Consider the following 23,206-nt stretch of genomic DNA (forward strand, 5'->3'; position numbering starts at 1 on the left):
GGTTTGGGGCCAGCCAAGGGGCGCGCACTTACTTGTTCCTGGCGCTGGGCCGCGCGGGATACCCGGGCTGCGGGCCGGCGTGGCACAGCCCCGCGCCGCCCAGGGCCAGCAGCGCCAGCGCCCAGCGCCAGGGCACGCGGGGCCAGGGCCGTCTGGGCTGCCACATCCTGCGCGCAGCGGGCGCGCCCTGCCTGCCCGGGTCCGGAGCGCGGCGGATCGGGGCACCGGCCACAAGGCTGCCGGCGGCCAGGGCGCCGCCCGCGAAGGCAAGAGGCTCGGGCGCTTCGCGGCGCTCCAACCAGTGCTCCGCGGCCGCCCCCTCCGGCTTCTCGTTCCTACTTCTCCTTTTGCAGCCCCGTGCGCCCTGCGCTTCTCCTCGGTCCCTCAATGACGCACAGGTCCCCCCGGGTGCCGCCCTCTTTATTTCACTTCCCTCTCCGAAACGTGACTCTCCCTCCACCAAGTCTCCCTGTCTCCAGTCCCTTCGCTTCTCGGCAGGGGGCTTGGGGTGGAAGAGCTAAAGGGTTTGGGATAAGGGTCTACGTTACAGAATTTCCAATTACTCATTCCTTTGGTCTCTTCCCAGATGCCGAGCGACTCCGCCTCCCACCTTCCAACAGGCTCGCTCCCGGCCCCTCGGGACGCGGCCGCCGTCGGCGAGTCTGGCTGTCCTCGCGTCGTGCCTGGGTGCCAGCCTCCCAGGGTGAATGAGGGACATGTTTATCAGTCCCGCGGGGAGAGGAGTGGGGGCTCGACTCGAATTTCCTTCTCGGGCAAGACAGGGCCATTCCCCCACCACCTCCATGGACTTAGAGAGTCCAGGAGGAAACGAACGCTGGTTCTCTTCTTTCTTTGCCCAACTCTGCCTTAGGCACCATCTAACAGTTTCCGAGTCCACGCGGGGGGCGGCAGGACAGGACAAGCCACAGCCCCACCAATTCCCAGAGGCTGCTGCAGCTCAGCGTCCAGCTCTATCACTTACTGCAATTCTCCTCCAATTCTTGAAAGGTGATCTCACAGCCTCTGCTTCTGAGGTCCTACTGTGAACTTTCTTTTTCTGTTGAAACTAAGGCATTTACTCACGTTTGCTTCTTAACAGTTCAGGCACTGCTAGACATCTGTCTTAAACTTTCTTGTATGTTTTCTGCCTATTGTTGAGTTACACTAATCTCTACCGATGTCTTTTTGGGATGAAGTACCAGAATGTTAAAAGTAAAATCACCACCCAAGTGTTGTATTCTAAGGGGTGTTGGAGAGAGCTATGTGTTTGAGATGACCTGCTGCATCTAATTAATGTACAGGGTCGTGAGTGGCGTGGTTACCAGACTCCACAGATAAACTGTGGCCTCTGTGAGCTAACCAGACGCTGTTGGCCATGACTCGTTAAGTGAATAAAGCTTTGCTATGGGCCAGGCGGGGTGGCTCACGCCTGTAATCCCAGCACTTTGGGAGGTCGAGGCGGGTGGATCACCTGACGTCGGGAGTTCAAGACCAGCCTGACCAACATGGAGAAACCCCGTCTCTACTAAAAGTACAAAAAAAAAAAAAAAAATTTGCCGGGCGTGGTGGCACATGCCTGTAATCCCAGCTACTTGGGAGGCTGAGGCAGGAGAATCGCTTGAACCAGGGAGATGGAGGTTGCAGTGAGCCGGGATCTCACCACTGCACTCCAGCCTGGGCAAAAAGAGTGAAAATCTGTCTCAAAAAATAAAAAATAAAAACGTTTGCTATGTTCCTACTTTACTAAATGAAGCCATTGGTCTATTTTGTTTCTAATATTCTTTGATGGTGTTGTTGGACCTTTTGATTTGCAGATGAAAGAAAGAGAAGTCCCTAAGTAGAAACTACAAGGGCCAAGCAGAACATTATACCATGTAAGGACATCATCTGTTCCTGGACTCTTAAGCGGAAGATCATGCAAATACTGGACTGAAGTCATCCCAGCCTTCAAAAGAGCCACCGTGGGGGGGAAATAACAGAAAGGGATAAAAAGCTGTCTTTCGTAACCCAATCTGTATCTTTCTGTGTGACTTCCCTATCCTGCCTGTCCTAACACCATCTTGGCCGTAAAGACTCATAGAGTAGAAACAGAGTATAGAAATGAAGAAGAGGAGGAGGGGGGGAATGGGGGAAACACACAAGTTGTGTGTGTCTACAATTAGCAGAGAACAACTCCAATGTGTGTCTGGTACAGGTAAATCTGAAACTTGAAAGTGCATTGAACTGATCAAGTCAATCTGTTTTTTCCGTCAAATCAAAGTTATACTAGGAAGTTGTCTAAGAGTATAAGGGCCAACTTGTCATTGAGATGACCACAATACTATATTTAATCAGCTATCAATAACATTTATTGGTAAACAAATTTCATTCTGAGCATCTGTTACAAGCTAGGCATTGTACAAAAATACTGAGGATTCATGAGTGAGCCCAAACTGACACGGGGCTTGTGTTTGGAGAGCTTCCAGGCATTGCCATGCAATGAAGGGTGTTAGCGTTCCTGATGGACAGTCAACTAAGTGAGCTAATGTTTATTGCATGTCTTTCTCTAGACATAAGCCCATGTATGTTACTGTGGGTCTGCCCCGGGAAGACAGAACATTCTTGACTTTCAGAAGGTTACTTCCCTCTTTTGTATTTTTATTTATTTATTTGGGGGAAAGGGTCTCACTCTGTCACCCATGCTGGAGTCCAGTGGCATGATCATGGCTCACTGCAGCCTCGACCTCCCAGGCTCAAGCAATCCTCCTACCTTAGCCTCCTGAGTAGCTGAGACCACAGGTGTGTGCCATTACACTCAGCTAATTTTTTGAATTTTTGGTAGTGATGGGATCTCACCACGTTGCCCAGGCTGGTCTGGAACACTTAATCTCAAGCCATCCTCCTGTCTTGGCTTTTTAAAGTCAAGCTGGGATTTCAGGCATGAGCCACTGTGCCCGGCCTATTATTCCATTCTTTTACTTTTTTGTTTTTTTTTTTTTCTCTTGAGATGGAGTCTTGCTCTCTCATCTAGGCTGCAGTACAGTGGTGCAATCATGGCTCACTGCAGCCTCAATATCCCTGGGCTCAAGCAATCCTCCTGCCTCAGTCTCCTGAATAGCTGGGACTACAGGTGCACACCACCATAACAGGCTGATTTTTTGTATGCCATCACAGCTCACTATAGCCTCCAACTCCTGGGCTCAAGTGATCCTCCTACTTCAGTCTTATAAGTGGCTAAGAGTACAGGCACACACCACCATGCCCAGCTAATTTTTTATTTTTTATAGAGATGGGCGGGGGGGTCTCACTTTGTTGCCCAGGTTGATCTTGAACTCCTGGTTTCAAGCAGTCCTCCTGCCTTCGCCTCCTAAAGTCTTGGGATTACAGGCATTAGCCACTGTGCCCAGCCACAAGGTTATTTCTTGATTTGAGGCCAAGATCCCAAGAGACCCTCTTTCTTTTCTCTTCTCCAGCTGGAGGAAGGGATGCAACAAACTCAGGAACCAGAGAGCCCTGCATAAGAAACAAGACAGAGGGAAGCTTCCGGAGGATAGAGAGCTTCAGCACACTAAGAAACAGACTAATTGGGCAGGACTTCTGATCCCTGCCATGAACAATAACGTGGATATGACTGCCAGAAAGCTGCAAGTATGAATTTTTTATATGCTGCCAAGTACCTTAAGTGAGCACTTGAAAACTATATTTTATATAACAATCTGAAGGAATTTCTTCTGCTTTAAAAACAAGTGTCCCATAGTAACTTGGGACACACACCCTTGTGTGACCAACTTACCTAAAGCAAAAATTCAAGGAAGAACTACTTCATACAATCCATTCTCTTATTCACTTGTGGGTCATGACGTAAGATGTTCATCAGGCTCTGTACGTGTTTAGGGACAGTTCTCTTGGAAGCAGTGAGCCTCTTGGGCCTCCAGCACACCCAGGTGCCCCCTCCATTGCCTGTTGGAAAAGGAAGGTGACTGTTACTGAGGCAGCAGGCAAATACATTTCCCCTAGCCCCAACCCAGTCATCTGCGCAGGGGACATTTGATCAAGATGAACTGATTTGCATCTAGGATGTGGTCAAGAATCATGAGATTAGCCTTGTCTTTCCGCCCTTCTGATCCCTCATCTTCCCTTTTTTTTTTTTTTTTTTTTGATACAAGGTCTTGCTCTGTTGCCCAGGCTGAAGGGCAGTGGTGCTACCATGGCTCCCTGCAGCCTCCACCTCTCAGGCTCAAGCAATCCTCCTACCTCAGCCTCCTGAATAGCTGGGACTACAGGCACGTGCCACCTCATCTGGCTAATTTTTATCAATTTTTTTGTAGAGATAGGTGTCTCACTATGTTGTCAGGCTGGTCTCGAACTTGTGGCTCAAGCGACCCTCCCCCCTCAGCTCTTTACTTTCTGGAATTCAAAAGTTCAAAAAAACTGTCCCCTGGATTTCTAGGTGTACTTTTAGGTATCTTTATTGCTTCCTTTTTCTGCTTATTTAATGATGGAAAAACAAAGTTCTCGAAGACTAGATATCTTGAATAAAAGACACCCTTCATTCTTTTAAAAACAATGCAGTTTAATAGGGAAAGAGAAACATCCCCAAGAAAAATGAACTGGCTGCAGCATCTAGCCTGTGCTGTGTTCTGGAATGCCAGGATATGGGCAATACAATTTTGTTTAGCTCCATTTGAAATAGGCATTATGTTGGAGAGGGACCTTCAGAACAATTTTTTTTCTTTCTTTTTTTTTTTTTTTTTGAGATAGTGTCTGGGTCTGTCACCCAGGCTGGAGTGCGGTGGTACAATCAGGGCTCACTGCAGCCTTGACCTCCTGGGCTCAGGTGATCCTCCCACCTCAGCCTCCTGAGTAGCTGGGACTACAGGAGCACACCACCACACCCAGCTAGTTTTTGTATTTTCAGTAGAGACAGGGTTTCCGCATGTTGCTCAGGCTGGTCTGGAACTCCTGAGATCAAGCAATCCACCTGCTTTGGCCTCCCAAGTGCTGGAATTACAGGCACAAGCCACTGTACCAGACCCAGAACAAATTCAGTGAGTCTCCAGACTTCAAAATTTATAAATAACAGCTGCTTTCTTGTCTTGTCAAAAGCTTTGCTCAAACAAATGAAATCAAAACAAAGAACACTTGCTCTCTTCAGTTTTTCTTAACTTACTTATTTGTAAATATCTCCTTTGCTGTACAAAGCTAAGAAGTCAAAAATCTCCTTGTCCTTTGAACCTAAGACAGACCTTATCAACTGACTGATTAGATGACACTCTCAAGGACTATGGCCATTATTTTAATCATCTTTCATGAGAGATACGGGGAGGAAATGTTTCTATATTGATTAGGGGTGTGTGCCTTCATACATTTTACACTATCACCTGAGAGTTTCAAAACTGTGAAAAATGGAAATCACATGGAAAAAAAGGGTTTTCAGAATTCATGCAGTAGAGTTAGTGTACTGTTCAAAATATGGCACCCTCACCCACTTAGCTGAATGATCTTGGACAAACAATACATCCCTCTATGTTCCATGTTCTTCTCTGAAAATTGGAATCACTCATCTGGCTGTGGGGAGGATTCATTGGATTGCCAGATGTAAACTGTTAACATCGTGCCTGGCACTCGGTGAACGGAGGGTGAATATTTACCATTGTTATTGACATACCCACATCAGTAACAATAACAAATTTGGAGTCAGGTTCAGGGGCTTTATCATTCCTTTTGTTTGCCAGTCAACATGGAAGCTGACCATCTACTGCAGTTCCTTCCAAACATGAAGTGTAAAGAGTGCATGTGTATAACTCAATCAGAATAGCCCTAAGTGCGATTGTCCAGAATAGAATACTGTGCTCTTAGGGGCTCACACCTGTAGTCCCAGCACTTTGAGAGGTCGAGGCGGGCAGATCACGTGGGGGCAAGAGTTCAAGACCAGCCTGGCCAACATAGCAAAACCCCATCTCTAATCAAAATACAAAAAATTAGCTGGGTGTGGTGGTGGGTGCCTGTAGTCCCAGCTACTCTGGAGAATCACTTGAACCTGGGAGGTGGAGGTTGCAGTGAGCCGAGATGGTGCCACTGTACTCCAGCCTGGGTGACAGAACAAGACTTTGTCTAGAAAAACAAGAATACTGACTTCTAGCCCAGTTTTCTTTCTGCTGCTCCCCAGATAAAGCATGTAGCTCAGCTTATTGTTTAGAAGATTTATCCTCTATACAGCGAAGGATTTTATTTTAGAACAAGGCAGTGAGCTCTTTGAGAGATTAGTAATGCTGCGTAAATAAATTCAGATCATCAGGCAATTCGACAGTGAAGATCTTCTTCAAAAAGATGAAATTAGTTACTCCTTCCATATCCCTTAATTTTTTTCAGATGTTTCTTAGATCTAAGAATACTTTCTACAGTTAACAGTATACCATACACTACATTTGAGATGTCATCGCTGACAGAGTTATGGTATGGTTTTGAACACATTTTTTTCATCATAAGAAATAACTGACAAAAATAGGCTCTTAGAATTTTTTTGCATGTTTGTTTCCAAGAGAGCTGTAATAGCTTAGGCAATAATGTCTTCATATACATAAGCCACATCAAACTATGTTGTAGTTCATCATTTATTTAAGGAATGTGAGTTGACTATTCTGGAATCAACAAAATGTTCTAAATAGGCAAAATGTATTTGGTGATTCTGAAATAAATTATTAAATTTTGGCACAATCATGGTCTATACTCAGAATAGTATGGACTAGTCATGAACAAGTTAAGTCTCTAGTATTTCAGACTGGGCAATTCTAACATTGTTTATTTAAGTATAGTCAGTTCTCTTTATTTGCAGTATTTACGTTTTATAAAGTTGCCGTGAACACTGAACTGGCAAATATTGAACAATTGCTTCTAGGGGAAATACAGCATTAGGTTCTTACAAGCCTCTGGTCAAAAAGTGTTTTTGTCAATCAAGCAATACATAACTTTGTTTTATGTGTGTTTTTATTTAAAGATACCTAGTTTAATATATCTTTTTGATTCACTAACACTGAACTCATGGCCAACCCAACTATAACTCGTGCGGGAATGATGCTTAACACACGCACATACATATTTTTTCCATAAGGCACATCATAGCCTTCTTGTGCTAGGAATGTTACACAGCCCTTCAGCACTATGCCTGGGAGCCATTTTAAACAGTGAAATTGTTACCAGCAGTGAATCTGTATCCGCAGGGGTTCTGCAGCAACCTCAATTCTTGCCTCCTCAGAAGGAAGAATTCAACTAAGGGGCATAAGGCAGAAGGAAAGGCTGAGACAAGTTTTAGAGCACGCCGGGCATGGTGGTTCACGCCTGTAATCTCAACACTTTAGGGGGCCGAGGCAGGCGGATCACATGAGGTCAGGAGTTCGAGACCAGCCTGGCCAACATGGCGAAACCCTGTCTCTACTAAAAATACAAAAATTAGCCAGGTGTGGTGGCAGGCACCTGTAGTCCCAGCTACTCGGGAGGCTGAGGCATGAGAATCGCCTGAACCCAGGAGGTGGAGGTTGCAGCCAGCTGAGATCACACCACTGCACTCCAGCCTGGGTGACAGAGAGAGACTCTGTCTAAAAAAAAATAAAAAAATAAAAAATAAAAAATTTAGAGCAGAAATGAAAGGAAGTAAAGTACACTTGGAAGAGGGCCAAGCGGGCGACTTCAGAGATCAAGTGTTCGGTTTGACCTTCTGACTTGGGATTTTATACGCTGGCATACTTCTGAGGGTCTTGCATTCCTTCTCCCCTGATTCTGCCCTTGGGCTGGGCTGTCCGCATGTGCAGTGGCCTGCCAGAATTTGGGAGGGGCCGCACGCTCAGTGTGTTTACTGGAATTGTGCGCATGCTCATTTGAGACATTCTTCCCTTACCAGTCTAGCATTTCTAGAGGCAGGTGTGATGGGTAATACTGAGTGTTAACTTGATTGGATTGAAGGATACAAAGTATTGATCCTGGGTGTGTCTGTGAGGGTGTTGTCAAAAGAGATTAACATTTGAGTCAGTGGGCTGGGGAAGGCAGATCCGCCCTCAATCTGGTGGGCACAATCTAATCAGCTGCTGGCAATTAAAGCAGGCAGAAAAACGTGAAAAGGAGAGATGGGCCTAGCCTCCCAGCCTACATCTTTCTCCTGTGCTGGATGCTTCCTGCCCTTGAACATTGGACTCCAAGTCCTTCAGTTTTGAGACTCGGACTGGCTCTCCTTGCTCCTCAAGCTTGCAGACAGCCTATTGTGGGACCTTGTGGATCGTGTAAGTTAATACTTAATAAACTCTCCTTTAGTTCTGTCCCTCTAGGGAACCCTGACTAATACAGATTTTGGTACCAAGTGTAGTTCTAGAGGAACATAATATTAAGAATGGAGTTATTTTGTTGGTTTTGGGGTTTCTGGAGTTGGCTGCTTAATATGATTAGACCCCAAAATGCTAAGGACTCTACTTCTAACAGTATGGAGAACACTGATAGTCCTTGGCATGAACTGTTCAAAGAGTTATGCAAAATAAATGCATTTGACCCTCCTGATTCATCACTCCTGAGAGGCAAGGAGTTTAGTGACTCTATATATAATACCTTTGATCATGTGTGGAGAACCAAGGAACATAATGAAGCTGGTTGGTTGCTCCTAAGTTCAGCGGACAAAGTGATGAAAGAAAATGATGAACTCAGGGATTCTGTCTCCCAGCTTCAGAAGCAGATACTGACCCTCAAATATGCTAAGATTGCCCTGAGTGAGAGTCTTATCTCCTGTAGAGAAAGAGCTGAAATTGTGGAAAAACAGACACAAGCTCGTATCATGCAAGTGGCTGACCTGCAATGAAAGGTGCATGCACAGTCTCGCCAGGTGTCTACTGTTAAAGTGAGGGCATTGATTGGAAAAGAATGGGACCCTGCGACTTGGAATGGGGATGTGTGGGAGGACCCTGATGAAGGTGGGGACACTGAGTTTGTAAACTCTGATGAAACTTTTTTGTGAGAAGGAACAGCTTCCCCATCCCCAGTAGTGGCAACATGCCCTCCCAGACCCATGCTGCCATCAGTCTTTCCACCTTTGTCTGAGGAGATAAACCCTGCGCTGCCTGAGGCAACAGTGATGGCCTCCCCTGAGGCTGTTGCCAGGCAAGGTAATGTTGATTCTCCTCAGGAGCCACCCCCAACACCTGTTTGCTTCTAGACCTATAACTAGACTAAAGTCCCAGTCGGTCCCTAGTAGTGAGGTTGAGAGTGTGACCCATGAGGAGGTATGCTACACTCGAAAAGAACTGTTTGAGTTCTCTAATTTATGTAAACAGAAATCTGGAGAACAGGCATAGGAATGGATATTACGGGTATGGGATAATGGTAGAAGGAACATAGAGTTAGATCACACTGAATTTATTGATTTGGGCCCACTGAGTAGGGACTCTGCTTTTAATGTGGCAGCTTGGGGAGTTAAAAAAGGTTCTAAAAGTGTAATTGCTTAGTTAGCTGAAATATGGATTAAAAGATGGCCCACTGTGAACGAGCTGGAAATGCCTAATCTCCCTTGGTTTAATGTAGAGGAAGGGATCCAAAGACTTAGGGAGATTGGGATGGTGGAGTGGATTAGTCACTTTAGACCTACTCATCCCAGCTGGGAGGGTCCAAATACCCTTGACCAATGAATTTAGAAATAGATTTGTGAGGGCAGCACCTGCATCTTTGAAGAGCCCTATAATTGCTCTTCTCTGTATGTCAGAGCTAATGGTGGGAACTGCAGTCACTCAACTACAAAATTTAAATACAATGGGAATAATTGGATCCTGAGGTGGCAGGAACCAAGTAGTGGCACTCAACCATCAAAGGCAAGGTGGGAATATCTACTGTAATGGACAGCAGAGGCAAAGTGGCAATCAGAATAGTCTGGTGTAGAGTTCTGGCATTGGCTAATTAATCATGGTATTCCTAGAAGTGAAATTGATAGGGAGCCTACTGCATTCCTACTTAATTTATACAAGTGGAAAACTTCTAGGTCGAATAGACAAAAGGCTAATTTGAATTATAAAAACAGAGAATCACGGCCCCTCAATTTCCAGACTTGAGCCAGTTTACAGACCCAGAATCCCTTGAATAAAGGGGAGGTCGGGTCTCCTTGAGGGAGGACCCCACTACATTACCAACAATTTATGCAGTGGATCTTTCTCCCATCCTTCCCCAGAGAGACCTCCAGCCTTTTACCAGTGTGACTGTGCATTGCAGAAAGGGAAATGACCAGACATTTGGGGGACCACTGGACACTGGCTCTGAGCTGACATTGATTCCAGGGGACCCAAAACATCATTGTGGTCCCCCAGTTAAAGTAGGAGCTTATGGAGGCCAAGTAATTAATGGAGTTTTAGCTCAGGTCCGACTTACAGTGGGTTCAGTGGGTCCCTGGACTCATCCTGTGGTCATTTCCCCGGTGCCAGAATGCATAATTGCCATAGACATACTTAGCAGCTGGCAGAATCCCCCATTGGCTCCCTGACTGGTAGTGTGAAGACCGTTGTGGTGGGAAAGACCAAATGGAGGCCATTAGAGCTGCCTCTACCTAGAAAAATAGTAAATCAAAAACAATATCACATCCCTGGAGGGACTGCAGAGATTAGTGCCACCATGAAGGACTTGAAAGACGCAGGGGTGGTGATTCCCACCACATCCCCATTCAGCTCTCTTATTTGGCTTGTGCAGAAGACAGATGGATCTTGGAGAATGACAGTGGACTATTGTAAGCTTAACCAAGTGGTGATTCCAATTGCAGCTGCTGTATCAGATGTGGTTTCATTGCTTGAGCAAATTAACACATCTCCTGGTACCTGGTATGCAGCCATTGACTTGGCAAATGCCTTTTTCTCCATTCCTGTCCATAAGGCCCACCAGAAGCAATTTGCCTTCAGCTGGCAAGGCCAGCAATATACCTTTACTGTCCTACCTCAGTGGTATATCAGCTCTCCACCTTTGTGTCATAATCTTATTCGGAGAGACCTTGATCGCTTTTCGCTTCCACTAGATATCACACTGGTCCATTACATTGATGACATTATGCTGATTGGATCCAGTGAGCAAGAAGTAGCAAACACACTGGACTTATTCGTGAGACATTTGCATGCCAGAGGATGGGAAATAAATCCAACTAAAATTCAGGGACCTTCTACCTCAGTAAAATTTCTAGGGTTCCAGTGGTGTGGGGCCTGTCAAGCTATTCCTTCTAAGATGAGGGATAAGTTGCTGCATTTAGCCCCTCCTACAACCAAGAAGAGGCACAACGTCTAGTGGGCCTATTTGGGTTTTGGAGATAACACATTTTTTACTTGGGTGTGTTACTCCAACCCATTTATTGAGTAACCTGAAAGGCTGCTAGTTTTGAGTGGTGTCCAGAACAGGAGAAGGCTCTGCAACAGGTCCAGGCTGCTGTACAAGCTGCTCTGCCACTTGGGCCATAGGACCCAGCAGATCCAATGGTGCTTGAGGTGTCAGTGGCAGATAGGGATGCTGTTTGGAGCCTTTGGTAGGCCCCCATAGGTGAACCACAGTGGAGGCCTCTAGGATTTTGGAGCAAGGCCCTGCCATCTTCTGCAGATAACTACTCTCTTTTTGAGAGACAGCTCTTGGCCTGTTACTGGCTTTGGTGGAAACTGAACATTTGACTATGAGTCACCAAGTCACCATGCGACCTGAACTGCCTATCATGAACTGGGTGCTTTTTGACCCATCTAGCCATAAAGTGGGTTGTGCACACCAGCATTCCGTCATCAAATGGAAGTGGTATGTACATGATTGGGCTCGAGCAGGTCCTGAAGGCACAAGTAAGTTACATGAGGAAGTGGCTCAAATGCCCATGGTCTCCACTCCTCCCACCCTGCTTTTTCTCCCCCATCCTGCACCAGTGGCCTCATGGGGAGTTCCCTATGATCAGTTGACAGAGGAAGAGAAGACTAGGGCCTGGTTCACAGATGGTTCTGCATGATATGCGGGCACCACCTGAAAGTGGACAGCTGCAGCACTACAGCCCCTTTCTAGGACATCCCTGAAGGACAGCAGTGAAGGAAAATCTTCCCAGTGGGCAGAACTTTGAGTAGTGCACCTGGTTGTACCCTTTCCATGGAAGGAGAAATGGCCAGATGTGTGATTATATACTGATTCATGGGCTGTAGCCAATGGTTTGGCTGGATGATCAGGGACTTGCAAGAAGCATGAGTGGAAAACTGGTGACAAAGGAATTTGGGGAAGAGGTATGTGGATGGACCTCTCTGAGTGGTCAAAAACTGTGAAGATATTTGTATCCCATGTGAGTGCTCACCAATGGGTGACCTCAGCAGAGGATTATTTTAATAATCAAGTGGATAGGATGACCCATTCTGTGGACACCACTCAGCCTCTTTCCCCAGCCACCCCTGTCATTTCCAAATGGCCCCATGAACAATGTGGCCATGGTGGCAGGGATGGAGGTTATGCATGGGCTCAGCAATGTAGACTTCCACTCACTAAGGCTGACCTGAATACAGCCACCACTAAGCGCCCAATTTGCCAACAGCAGAGACCAACACTGAGCCCTCAATATGGCACCATTCCTTGGGGTGATCAACCAGCTACCTGGTGGTGGGTTGATTATATTGGATCTCTTCCATCATGGAAAGGGCAGAGGTTTGTCCTCACTGGAATAGATACTTACTCTGGATGTGGGTTTGCCTATCCTGCATGCAATGCTTCTGCCAAGACTGCCATTTGTGGACTCATGGAATGCCTTATCCACCATCATGATATTCCACACAGCATTGCCTCTGACCAAGGCACTCACTTTATGGATAAAGAAGTGTGGCAGTGGGCTCATGATCATGGAATTCACTGGTCTTACCATGTTTCCCGTCATCCTGAAGCAGCTGGATTGATAGAATGGTGGAATGGCCTTTTGAAGTCACAATTACAGTGTCAACTAGGTGACAATACTTGGCAGGGCTGGGGCAAAGTTCTCCAGAAGGTCGTGTATGCTCTGAATCAGCATCCAATATATGGTACTGTTTCTCCCATAGCCAAGATTCACAGGTCCAGGAATCAAGGGCTGGAAGTGGCACCACTCACCATCACCCCTAGGGATCCACTAGCAAAATTTTTGCTTCCTTTTCCTGCAACATTACAGTCTGCTGGCCTAGAGGTCTTAGTTCCAGAGGAAGGAACGCTGCCACCAGGAGACACAATGATTCCATTAAACTGGAAGTTAAGATTGCCACCCAGACACTTTGGGCTCCTCCTACCTTTAAGTCAACAGGCTAAGAAGGGAGTTACAGTGTTGGCTGGGGTGACTGACCTGGACTATAAAGATGAAATCACTCTCCTACTCCATAATGGAGGTAAGGAAGAGTATGCATGGAATACAGGAGATCCATTAGGGCATCTCTTAGTATTACCATGCCCTATGATTAAGGTCAATGGGAAACTACAACATCTCAAGCCAGGTGGGACTACAAATGGCTTAGGCCCCTCAGGAATGAAGGTTTGGGTCACTCCACCAGGAAAGAAAACATGACCTGCCGAGGTGCTTGCTGACGGCAAAGGGAATACAGATGGGTAGTAGAAAAAGGTAGTCATCAATACCAGTATGACCATGCGACCAGCTGCAAAAATGGGGACTGTCATTGTCATGAGTATTTCCTCCTTCTTTTGCTAAAAACATGTTTGTGCATGTATATACTTGTACTAAGAAAATATCTTCATTTTATTTCCTTTTCCTTTATCGTGTGACATAAGATTTATTGCCTTTATCTCAGCATTTAAGTATTGTTAACTTTATGTAATTGTATTTGGGTTGGGAATTGATGCGTTTCCAGTCGTACGAAGGATAGCTGTATTATGTTAGGCATAATTATGACCTCATTATTGTCTTTATTTGAATATTATGTATGATCTCAGGAGATATATATGGGTTCAAGTTGACAAGGGGTGGACTTGTGATGGTTAACACGGAGTGTCAACTTGATTGGATTGAAGGATGCAAAATATTGATCCTGGGTGTGTCTGTGAGGGTGTTGCCAAAAGAGATTAACTTTTTTTTTTTTTTTTTTTTTTTTTTTTGAGACAGAGTCTCGCTCTGTTGCCCAGCTGGAGAGCAGCGGCACAATCTATGCTCACTGCAAGCTCCGCCTCCCGGGTTCACGCCATTCTCCTGCGTCAGCCTTCCGAGTAGCTGGGACTACAGGCACCTGCCACCACGCCCGGCTAATTTTTTTGTATTTTTAGTAGAGACGGGGTTTCACCGTGTTAGCCAGGATGGTCTTGATCTCCTGACCTCGTGATCCGCTGCCTCGGCCTCCCAAAGTGCTGGGATTACAGGCGTGAGCCACAGCGCCCGGCCAAGATTAACATTCGAGTCAGTGGGCTGGGGAAGGCAGATCCACCCTTAATCTGGTGGGCACAATCTAATCAGCTGCTGGCAATTAAAGCAGAAGAACGTGAAAAGGAGAGACAGGCCCAGCCTCCCAGCCTACATCTTCCTCCTGTCCTGGATGCTTCCTGGCCTCGAACATCGGACTCCAAGTCCTTCAGTTTTGAGACTCAGACTGGCTCTCCTTGCTCCTCAGCTTGCAGACAGCCTACTGTGGGACCTTGTGATCATGTAAGTTAATACTTAATTAACTGCATAGATAGATAGATAGATAGATAGACAGACAGACAGACAGATAGACAGACAGATAGATAGATATAGATATATATCCTATTAGTTCTGTCCCTCTAGGGAAACGTTACTAATACAGAAGGTCATATACCAGTTAAACTCTGCCATCTTGTCTTGTGCGCATGCTTGAGCACACTCACCCAACTCCTGAGATCTTATCCGGAAGCTGCTGATCACCACCTTCAGGTGTTTTCTATCTATTGGGAGCCTGCCCTTCCCTGGCTCTGGCTGAGACCAATTATTATTTTAGAGAGACAGTTAACAACTGCAGAACCATCACCTGATGGTCGCCTGACATTCCTGGTCTGTGTTGGGGGGCGCGCAGGGGAGCTCTCTCCTGACCTGCTCATGCCTGACTAACTACTATAACAAAATCACCAACAAAAAGCACAAAAATGCAAAAAATATAGTACTGAATTTACCATGAAAAGGATACTTATCTACAGTGTGAGCTGAAATAAGAAGGCAGGGTTTGGCTTTCTTGTACGTCGCTGGCAAACACACACATCAGGCTACACACATTTTTCACCGCTGTGTGCATATCCACAAATGACCATGAAAGTGCCATAAATGTCACTCTTGAGGCTACAAATTTTAGAAAGTGAATTCACAAATAGGGAATCCATGAATAATGAGAATTAATTATATTTCAACTGTCAGAGAATAATAAGTAAATGCCACGTGGGGGTGGGCGAGGTGAAGAAAAGTTCTTGGAATTTTTGGCCGTCAAAAGATTTCTTTATTCAGTGAGAATATTGAGGGCTGGGTGCAGTGGCTCATGCCTGTAATCCCAGCACTTTGGGAGACTGAGGCGGGCAGATCACCTGAGGTCAGGAGTTCGAGACCAGCCTGGCCAACATGGCGAAAACCTGTCTCTACTAAAAATACAAAAATTACCTGGGCGTAGTGACGTGCGCCTGTAATCCCAGCTACTCAGGAGGCTGAGGTGGCAGAATCACTTGAACCTGGGAGGCGGAGGTTGCAGCGACCCGAGATAGTGCCACTGCACTCCAGCCTGGGTGACAGAGTGAGACTCAGTCTTAAAAACAAAAAAAGAATATTGAGGACGTGTTGCATATTGAACAGTGTACCAGGCAATCTGGGTGCCAGAGAAAAGCAGTTCTAGTCCTGTCTCATCTTAATGGATGAGTAAGACACAGACATATGAAAATATGCAATGACTTCGGAACACTGTAAATTACAATCAACAAATAGAAGACAGCATAGTGAAAACCTGTGTACCTGGGTGATGATGAAGAAATAGACCTTGAGGCAATCAGAAAAGTTGAATATTAATTAGGAAAGACTGCGGAGTGGTGTGGGTTTGAGCTGAGTGTTCTCTTTCTTGTTTGGTTTGGTTTTGCTTTAAATCAGCCATGATATCCAAAATGAATGTGATTTGCAAGAGAGGAGGGAATAGTTAATGTGACCTTGTACACTGGATGTTTTTAATACATAAGGAAAGGCAGGGCCGGCTGGTAGATTAGCTAGACCAAGATACACGGCCCTGCAGTAGCGAGGAGGGAGAGAGGGCAGGGAACCAGGTAAGATTGAGGAGCAGTGGACTTGAGGAAAGGGTGCAGGACATGCCACTGTGAAAAGATGCAGTGGGCCAGGCGCGGTGGTTCACGCCCGTAATCCCAGCACTTTGGGAGGCTGAGGTGGGCAGATCATTTGAGGTCAGGCATTCAAGACCAGCCTTACCAACATGGTGAAACCCTGTCACTACTAAAAAATACAAAAATTAGCCAGGTGTGGTGGGGTGCACCTGTAATCCCAGCTACTCAGGAGGCTGAGGCACAAGAATTGCTTGAACCTGGGAGGCGGCTAGCTCAAAAAAAAAAAAAAAAAGAAAAGAAAAGAAAAAAAGACACAGTAAAGTCTAGTGGGGAAAAAAACCCAAAAACTCTAGTTTGTTTTCTCCCAAAGAAAAGTAGGGTGACAACATGTCCTGATTTGCCCGGTCAGTCTCAGTTTGCTTGTGTTGTAGGTCGGTAACACTGTTAATTATCTTTAGTGTCCCTTTTCGTCTTCAAAAGTGCCTAGTTTTGGGTAATAAATTATTCGGTGATTCTAAAGGACCCAGAATGAACTGAAAGCCACACAATGTTTGTTTAACAAATCTTGATAAAGGCTACATCAGCAAGTATCAATGCACTAGTAAAGTCAGGAAAGGAGACAGAGCTGGACTGTCAGTCATCACTCTTTCCAGGACAGGTTCTTCTCTTATTACCTTATGGATTTTGGTAACTTTTGAAGTTTATATATGTTTTTTAAGTTGAATAAACACTTGACACTTGGTGGTTTAGTTGGTTGTGGATGAAGCAGGATATTTGCATGTGCTTTCCTTGGCTTTATCTTTGCAGACTTCATTACTTAAAAGTTAATCATCAGAGACATACTTCTCAACTCATCCTCAGGAGCTAAGTAAGAAGAACACAGACGCGTGGTGCTATAGTCTATTTAAATGTGCTGGACTGGTTATAGCAAAGTTAAATATCACAGAGCAGATTCTGCGCATGTGCCGTCCACAGCCTAAGCCATGTTGACACCTTAGAACAATTTTTTTTTTTTAGATGGAGTCTCACTCTGTCGCCCAGGCTGGAGTGCAGTGGCGCAATCTTAGCTCACGGCAACCTCCGCCTCCCAGGTTCAAGGGATTCTCCTGCCTCAGCCTCCCGAGTAGCTGGGACTACAGGCATGTGCCACCACACCCGGCTAATTTTTTGTATTTTTAGTAGAGATGGGGTTTCACCATGTTAGCCAGGATGGTCTTGATCTCCTGACCTCATGATCTGCCCGCCTCAGCGTCCCCAAGTGCTGGGATTACAGGCGTGAGCCACTGCATCCAGCCAGAAAAATTTTTATTTAAAAAGAGTAAAACATAGCCAGGCGCAGTGGCACACGCCATGAGGTCAGGAGTTCAAGCCAAGATGGTGAAATGCCATCTTTACTAAAAAATACAAAAAATAGCCGGGCTTGGTGGTGGGTGCCTGTAATCTCTACTACTTGGGAGGCTGAGGAGGGAGAATCACTTGAACCCGGGAGATGGAGGTTACAGTGAGCCGAGATCACGCCACCACACTCCAGCCTAGGCATCAGAGCAAGACTCCATCTCAAAAACAAAAAAAGACTAAAACAACATAGACAGGCATGGTGGCATGTGCCTGTAGTCCCAGCTACTCAGGCTCTTAGGTTTTTGGTAAGAATGTTATACTTTGATAATATTTACATTAGAAAACTATGATCCACAAATATATTTATTGAGACAGGGTCTCGCTATGTCACCCAGGCTGGAGTGCAGTGGCATGATCATAGCTCCTTACAGCCTTGAATTCCTAAGCTCAAATGATCCCCCCTGCCTCAGCCTCCCAAGTAACTAGGATTATAGGTGCATGCCACCACTCCTGGCCCACAGACATTTATTTTAAAAACAGCTTTATTAAACTGGAATCCCCAGCAGTGCAGTGAAAGTTTCTTTTAAGATTGCAACACACTGGAACTAAATTAAAGTATCTTTTTTTCTAATGTTCTTTCTATTTTTCCCAGAAATCCTGGCATCACTTTGCCCCCAAAAAACCCTTTAGAAAGCAAAACCTCAGAATATTCAAGAAATCAAATACTTTGTTTTTGTGTTTTTTAAAGTTAGGGAAAAACTTGTAAGAGTGCAATAGAAAATGAAGGCAGGGTCCTCCTTGACCCCTCGACACTCTCTAAACAGGAAATGCTCATTTCACCTTGCTTTTTCCATTAGTCAAAAGATAGTAGCAGCTTTGATCTGTCCATAGCATGTTTATGTTGTTTTAGTTTTTTCATTTTCCCTGGTTGAGAATTTTTTTAGGGTTTTTAAACAGTTTTGAGGTCAGAAAGTTCCAAGTTCAAATCATGTGATGATTTTTTTCATTTTAAGAGATGGTGTTGGGCCAGGCGCGGTGGCTCATGCCTGTAATCACAGCACTTTGGGAGGCCGAGGCGGGCGGATCACAAGGTCAGGAGATTGAGACCATCCTGGCTAACATGGTGAAACCCCGTCTCTACTAAAAAAATACAAAAAAATTAGCCGGGCGTGGTGGCAGGCGCCTGTAGTCCCAGCTACTTGGGAGGCTGGGGCAGGAGAATGGCGTGAAGCCGGGGGCGGAGCTTGCAGTCAGATGAGATCGTGCCACTGCACTCCAGCCTGGGTGACAGAGCAAGACTCCGCCTCATAAAAAATAAAATAAAATAAAATAAAAGAGATTGTGTCTTGCTTTGTCACCCAGGCTGGAGTGCAGTGGCACAACCGCAGCTCATTGCAGCCTCGAATGCCTGTGCTCAAGTGACCCTCTCACCTCAGCTGCCTCTTGTACAGCCTGTAGAACCATGAGCCCAATAAACCCCTTTTCTTTACAAATTACCCAGCCTCAGGTATTCCTTTAAAGCAACACAAAACAGACTAAGATAGGGTCTGAACTGGTTCAACTACTTTGGAAAACAGTCTGCATTACTATTTATATTTGAACAGGTGCGTACTCTAAAACCTAGCAATTGCATCCCTAGATATATATACCCTTAAGGAAATCTTGGACAAGTGCACCAGGAGACTTATATTAAAATGGTACCCAGCCTGGGCAACATCATAGATAATCAGCCCAGTGAATTTTCACAAAGTGAACATAGCCATGGAACCAGCATCAGGATCATGAAGCAAAACACGACCACCCCTGGAAAGCCCCTTGTGGCTCCTTCCAGTTTCAACAGTACCCCAAAGTCACATCCGTTCTGACCCCCAACACCAGTTTTTCCTTTTTTTTTTTTTTTAAAATAAAGATGGTGTCTTGCTATAGTGCCCAGGCTGGCTTCCAACTCCTGGCCTCTAGTGATCCTCCTGCCTCAGCCTCCCAAAGGGCCGGGATTATAGGTGTGAACCACTGTGCCCTCCTGTTACTTTTTTTTTTTTTTTTTTTTAAGCAGAATCTTGCTCTTTCGTTTAGGCTGGAGTGCAGTGATGCAATCTCAGTTCACTGCAATCTCTGCCTCCTGGGTTCAAACGATTCTCCTGCCTCAGTCTCCTGAGTATCTGGGGCTACAGGTGTGTGCCACCACACCCAGCTAATTTTTGTATTTTTAGTAGAGACAGGTTTTCACCATGTTGACCAGGCTGGTCTCGAACTCCTGGCCTCATGTGATCCGCCCGCCTTGGCCTCCCAAAGTGCTGACATTACAGGAGTGAGCCACCGAACCGAGCCCCAGCTATTAGCTTTGAACAAAGACTCATCAGAGGAAAAGCTTGTTTCTTATTTGTCTTATTCATATTTTATCCCTATGCCTGGCACAGTTCCTGGTGCATAATACTTGTTTAATCACATAGGTCAAATGAGTGAGAACAAGCAGACAGGCATCTGACTTTTACAAGACAGTTGACCAAATTAACATAATAATATACAGGGGGAAAGTGATGCTTGATTTCGGTGAGAACTAAGATCCAGGAATGCTAACTCAGAAATGAGTTGAAAATTCAAACTTTGAACAGAAGACTACACTTTAGTTTTCTCTTGTAACAATTGTAAACAACTGTAATCAATCTAAAGCTCTGTAAAGCTTTGCTTAGGACTTCCTCAACTGTCCTACAAACACATGCACTGTCCCTGCTGAGGCCGACCTCCGGGGACCTTGTGTCTCCGTCTCACTTGTCAGCGACCCTGTGTTACAGAGACCCTCCTGCCTGACCAATGCAGCCAAGAAATGACTATTTTCAGCCTTCCCTGCCCCACTCCAGGGCCCGGTCAGTCCGAGGACAGAATAGTCACCCTCTCCCTAGGCCAAGCATGTGACCCCAGCCTGAGTGCTTCCCGCCCCAATGAATGAGATAATGAGAGGCCAAATAAGGTTTCAAAACACGCATTGCCTCAGAATTACAGTTTTCCTTAACTGTACTTTTAAATAGCTGGGATTAAGAGCCAAGCACTGCCAAATCGCAGCTTAGCAAGAGAGATCTGTCAACTGTGAGAGATAACAACAGAAGAAAACCCATTTCAAGCTTTGAACTGCTGTTCCTAAATGATTCCCAGAGAAATACAAATAAATTATATCTTTTGAAGGGCAGATTCATGATGAGTGATCTTGTTAGATTGGGGTTCCAAATACTTATTCAAGATACTTCAAAATTTTAAAGGAGCACTTTGGGAGGCTGAGGCAGGCAGATCACTTGAGGTCAGGAGTTCGAGACCAGCCTGGCCAACATGGTGAAACCCCATCTCTACTAAAAATACAAAAATTAGCTGGGCATGGTGGCAGGCACCTTCTCAGGAGGCTGAGGCAAGAGAATCGCTTGACCTCGAGAGGCTGAGGGTGCAGTGAGCTGAAATCATGCCACTGCACTCCAGCCTGGGCAACAGAGCGAGACTCTGTCTCAAAAAAAAAAAAAAAAAAAAAAAAAGTAAAGGGAGCAAGTCTTGACCATGAAAATGACTTCATTTAGGGGTTGCTGTCCTTCAATCTGCCCCACTCTCCTCCCCAGAGATCTGTGGTAATTTCTCAGAGATAAGCCTTCAAAGACTCCAGGCAGAGCTAAAGCCCCAACTGGAGATACACAAATCCATTTTATCCACATTGTAAGCAGTCTTCAAAAACAGGAATGTTCAAGCCAGAAACACTTTGAATTTGCCTGAGAAAGCTGAGTGGAGAAAGCAATTCTTTCTCCTTTCTACCTCTTTCCAGTTACGTGTGATTGGAGGCCCTTCAGCCAGTGTAATCTTTGCCCAAGCTGCTCCTCTGTGTGGGATGGCAGGGCTAACCTCGCTGCCTGGAGAACTTCAGCTCCACCTACAAGACCCCGGTCCTCAACCCTTCTTTGAAGCTTCTCCGGTGCCTCCAGGCCCTCTCAGATGTTACAACAAATAACTGAGAAAGAATTTATGGTGGAACTTAGCAAATCAGCAACAATGACAAATCAACAAGAAAAAGACAAACAATCCAATCGAAAAATAGAGAAAAACTGGAATCTGCACTTCAAAGAAAGACGAAACTCAAATGGCCAATAAATGCCAATATGCTCAACCTCATTAATAATCATGAAAGTACAAGTTAATACCTACTTCATGAGTTAATATCTAATACAGTCGGATCATGCTACATGCCTGACAGATGGAAAAAAATTTACAAGTCTGACAATGCCCAGTGTCAGTGAGAATATGGAGAGAAACGGTCATGTGCTCCTGGTAGGGGTACACTATCATTTGGGCCTCTGTCCCTCCAAATCTTATGTTGAAATGTGATCCCCAAGATTGGAAGAAGGGCCTAATGGGAGGTGTTTGGTTCATGGGGCAGGTCCCTCATGAATAGATTATTGCCCTCTCTGGGGAAGGGGGTCAGTTCTCACTCTATTAGTTCTCATGATTGCTGGTTGTTAAAAAGGAGCCTGGCACTCGCCGACTCTCCTGCTTCCTGTCTTGCCTTGTGACCTCTGCACATGTTGGTGTCCCTTTGCCTTCTGCCATGAGTAGAAGTAGCCTGAGGCCCTCATCAGAAGTAAGTGCTGGGGCCACGCCTCTTGTACAGCCTGTAGAACCATGAGCCCAATAAACCTCTTTTCTTTATAAATTACCCAGCCTCAGGTATTCCTTTAAAGCAACACAAAACAGACGAAGATAGGGTCTGAACTGGTTCAACTACTTTGGAAAACAGTCTGCATTACTATGTATATTTGAACAGGTGTGTACTCTAAAACCCAGCAATTGCACCCCTAGATATATATACCCTTAAGGAAATCTTGGACAAGTGCACCAGGAGACTTATATTAAAATGTTACTCAGCCTGGGCAACATAGTGAGACCCCATCTCAACAAAAAAATTTTAAAAATTAGCTGGGCATGGTGGCATGCACCTACGGTTCCAACTGCTTGGGAGGCTGAGGTGGAAGGATCGTTTGAGCCCAGGAGGTTGAGGCTGCAGTGAGCTGCAATCACACCACTGCACTCCAGCCTGGGTGACAGAGTGAGACCTTGTCTCAAAAAAAATCAAAAAAGTTCCAGTGATGTTTACAATAGCCAAAATGAGAAACAACTGAAATCTTTATTAAAAGTAAAATGGATAAGGCCGGGTGCAGTAGCTCATGGGTGTAACCCCAGCACTTTGGGAGGCCAAGGTGGGCAGATCACTTGAGGTCAGGAGTTCAAGACCAGCGTGGCCAACATGATGAAACCCCATCTCTACTAAAAATACAAAAATTAGCCAGGCATGGTGGCATGCACCTGTAATCCCAGCTACTCAGGAGGCCGAGGCACGAGAATCACTTGAACCTGGGAGGCAGAGGTTACAGTGAGCTAAATTCACACCACTGAACTCCAGCCTGGGAGACAGAGTGAGACTCTGTCTCAAAAACAAAACAACAAAACAAAACAGAAAAAGTAATATAGATAAATTGTGTTACATCCACACTATGGAGTACTATACAGCAGTGAACATGGATGACTACTGATGTGCACATCAATATGAATGAATCTCACAAGCATGTTAAGTGAAAGAAACAAGTTAGAGAAGACTCTTCCATTAAAGTATATTTTT

General features: G+C 45.4%; 1 protein-coding gene and 1 pseudogene across 2 annotated transcripts in view; one reads left to right on the plus strand and one right to left on the minus strand.

The window, feature by feature from the left end:
- EMILIN2 (elastin microfibril interfacer 2) overlaps nt 1–502 on the minus strand; it is a 65,801-nt gene extending 65,299 nt beyond the window's left edge. For both annotated transcript variants that reach the window (XM_016933397.4, XM_054672015.2), the window contains exon 1: nt 33–502. In XM_016933397.4, the coding sequence (XP_016788886.4) occupies nt 33–166 (134 nt within the window). In that variant the 5' untranslated portion in view covers nt 167–502. The remainder of the gene's footprint in view (nt 1–32) is intronic.
- Nucleotides 388–21,544, plus strand: LOC134808636 (uncharacterized; annotated as a pseudogene).
- Nucleotides 21,545–23,206: the final 1,662 nt, after the last annotated feature.

The sequence above is a fragment of the Pan troglodytes genome, chromosome 17 (genome assembly GCF_028858775.2).
Source record: "Pan troglodytes isolate AG18354 chromosome 17, NHGRI_mPanTro3-v2.0_pri, whole genome shotgun sequence".
Lineage (NCBI taxonomy): Eukaryota > Metazoa > Chordata > Mammalia > Primates > Hominidae > Pan > Pan troglodytes.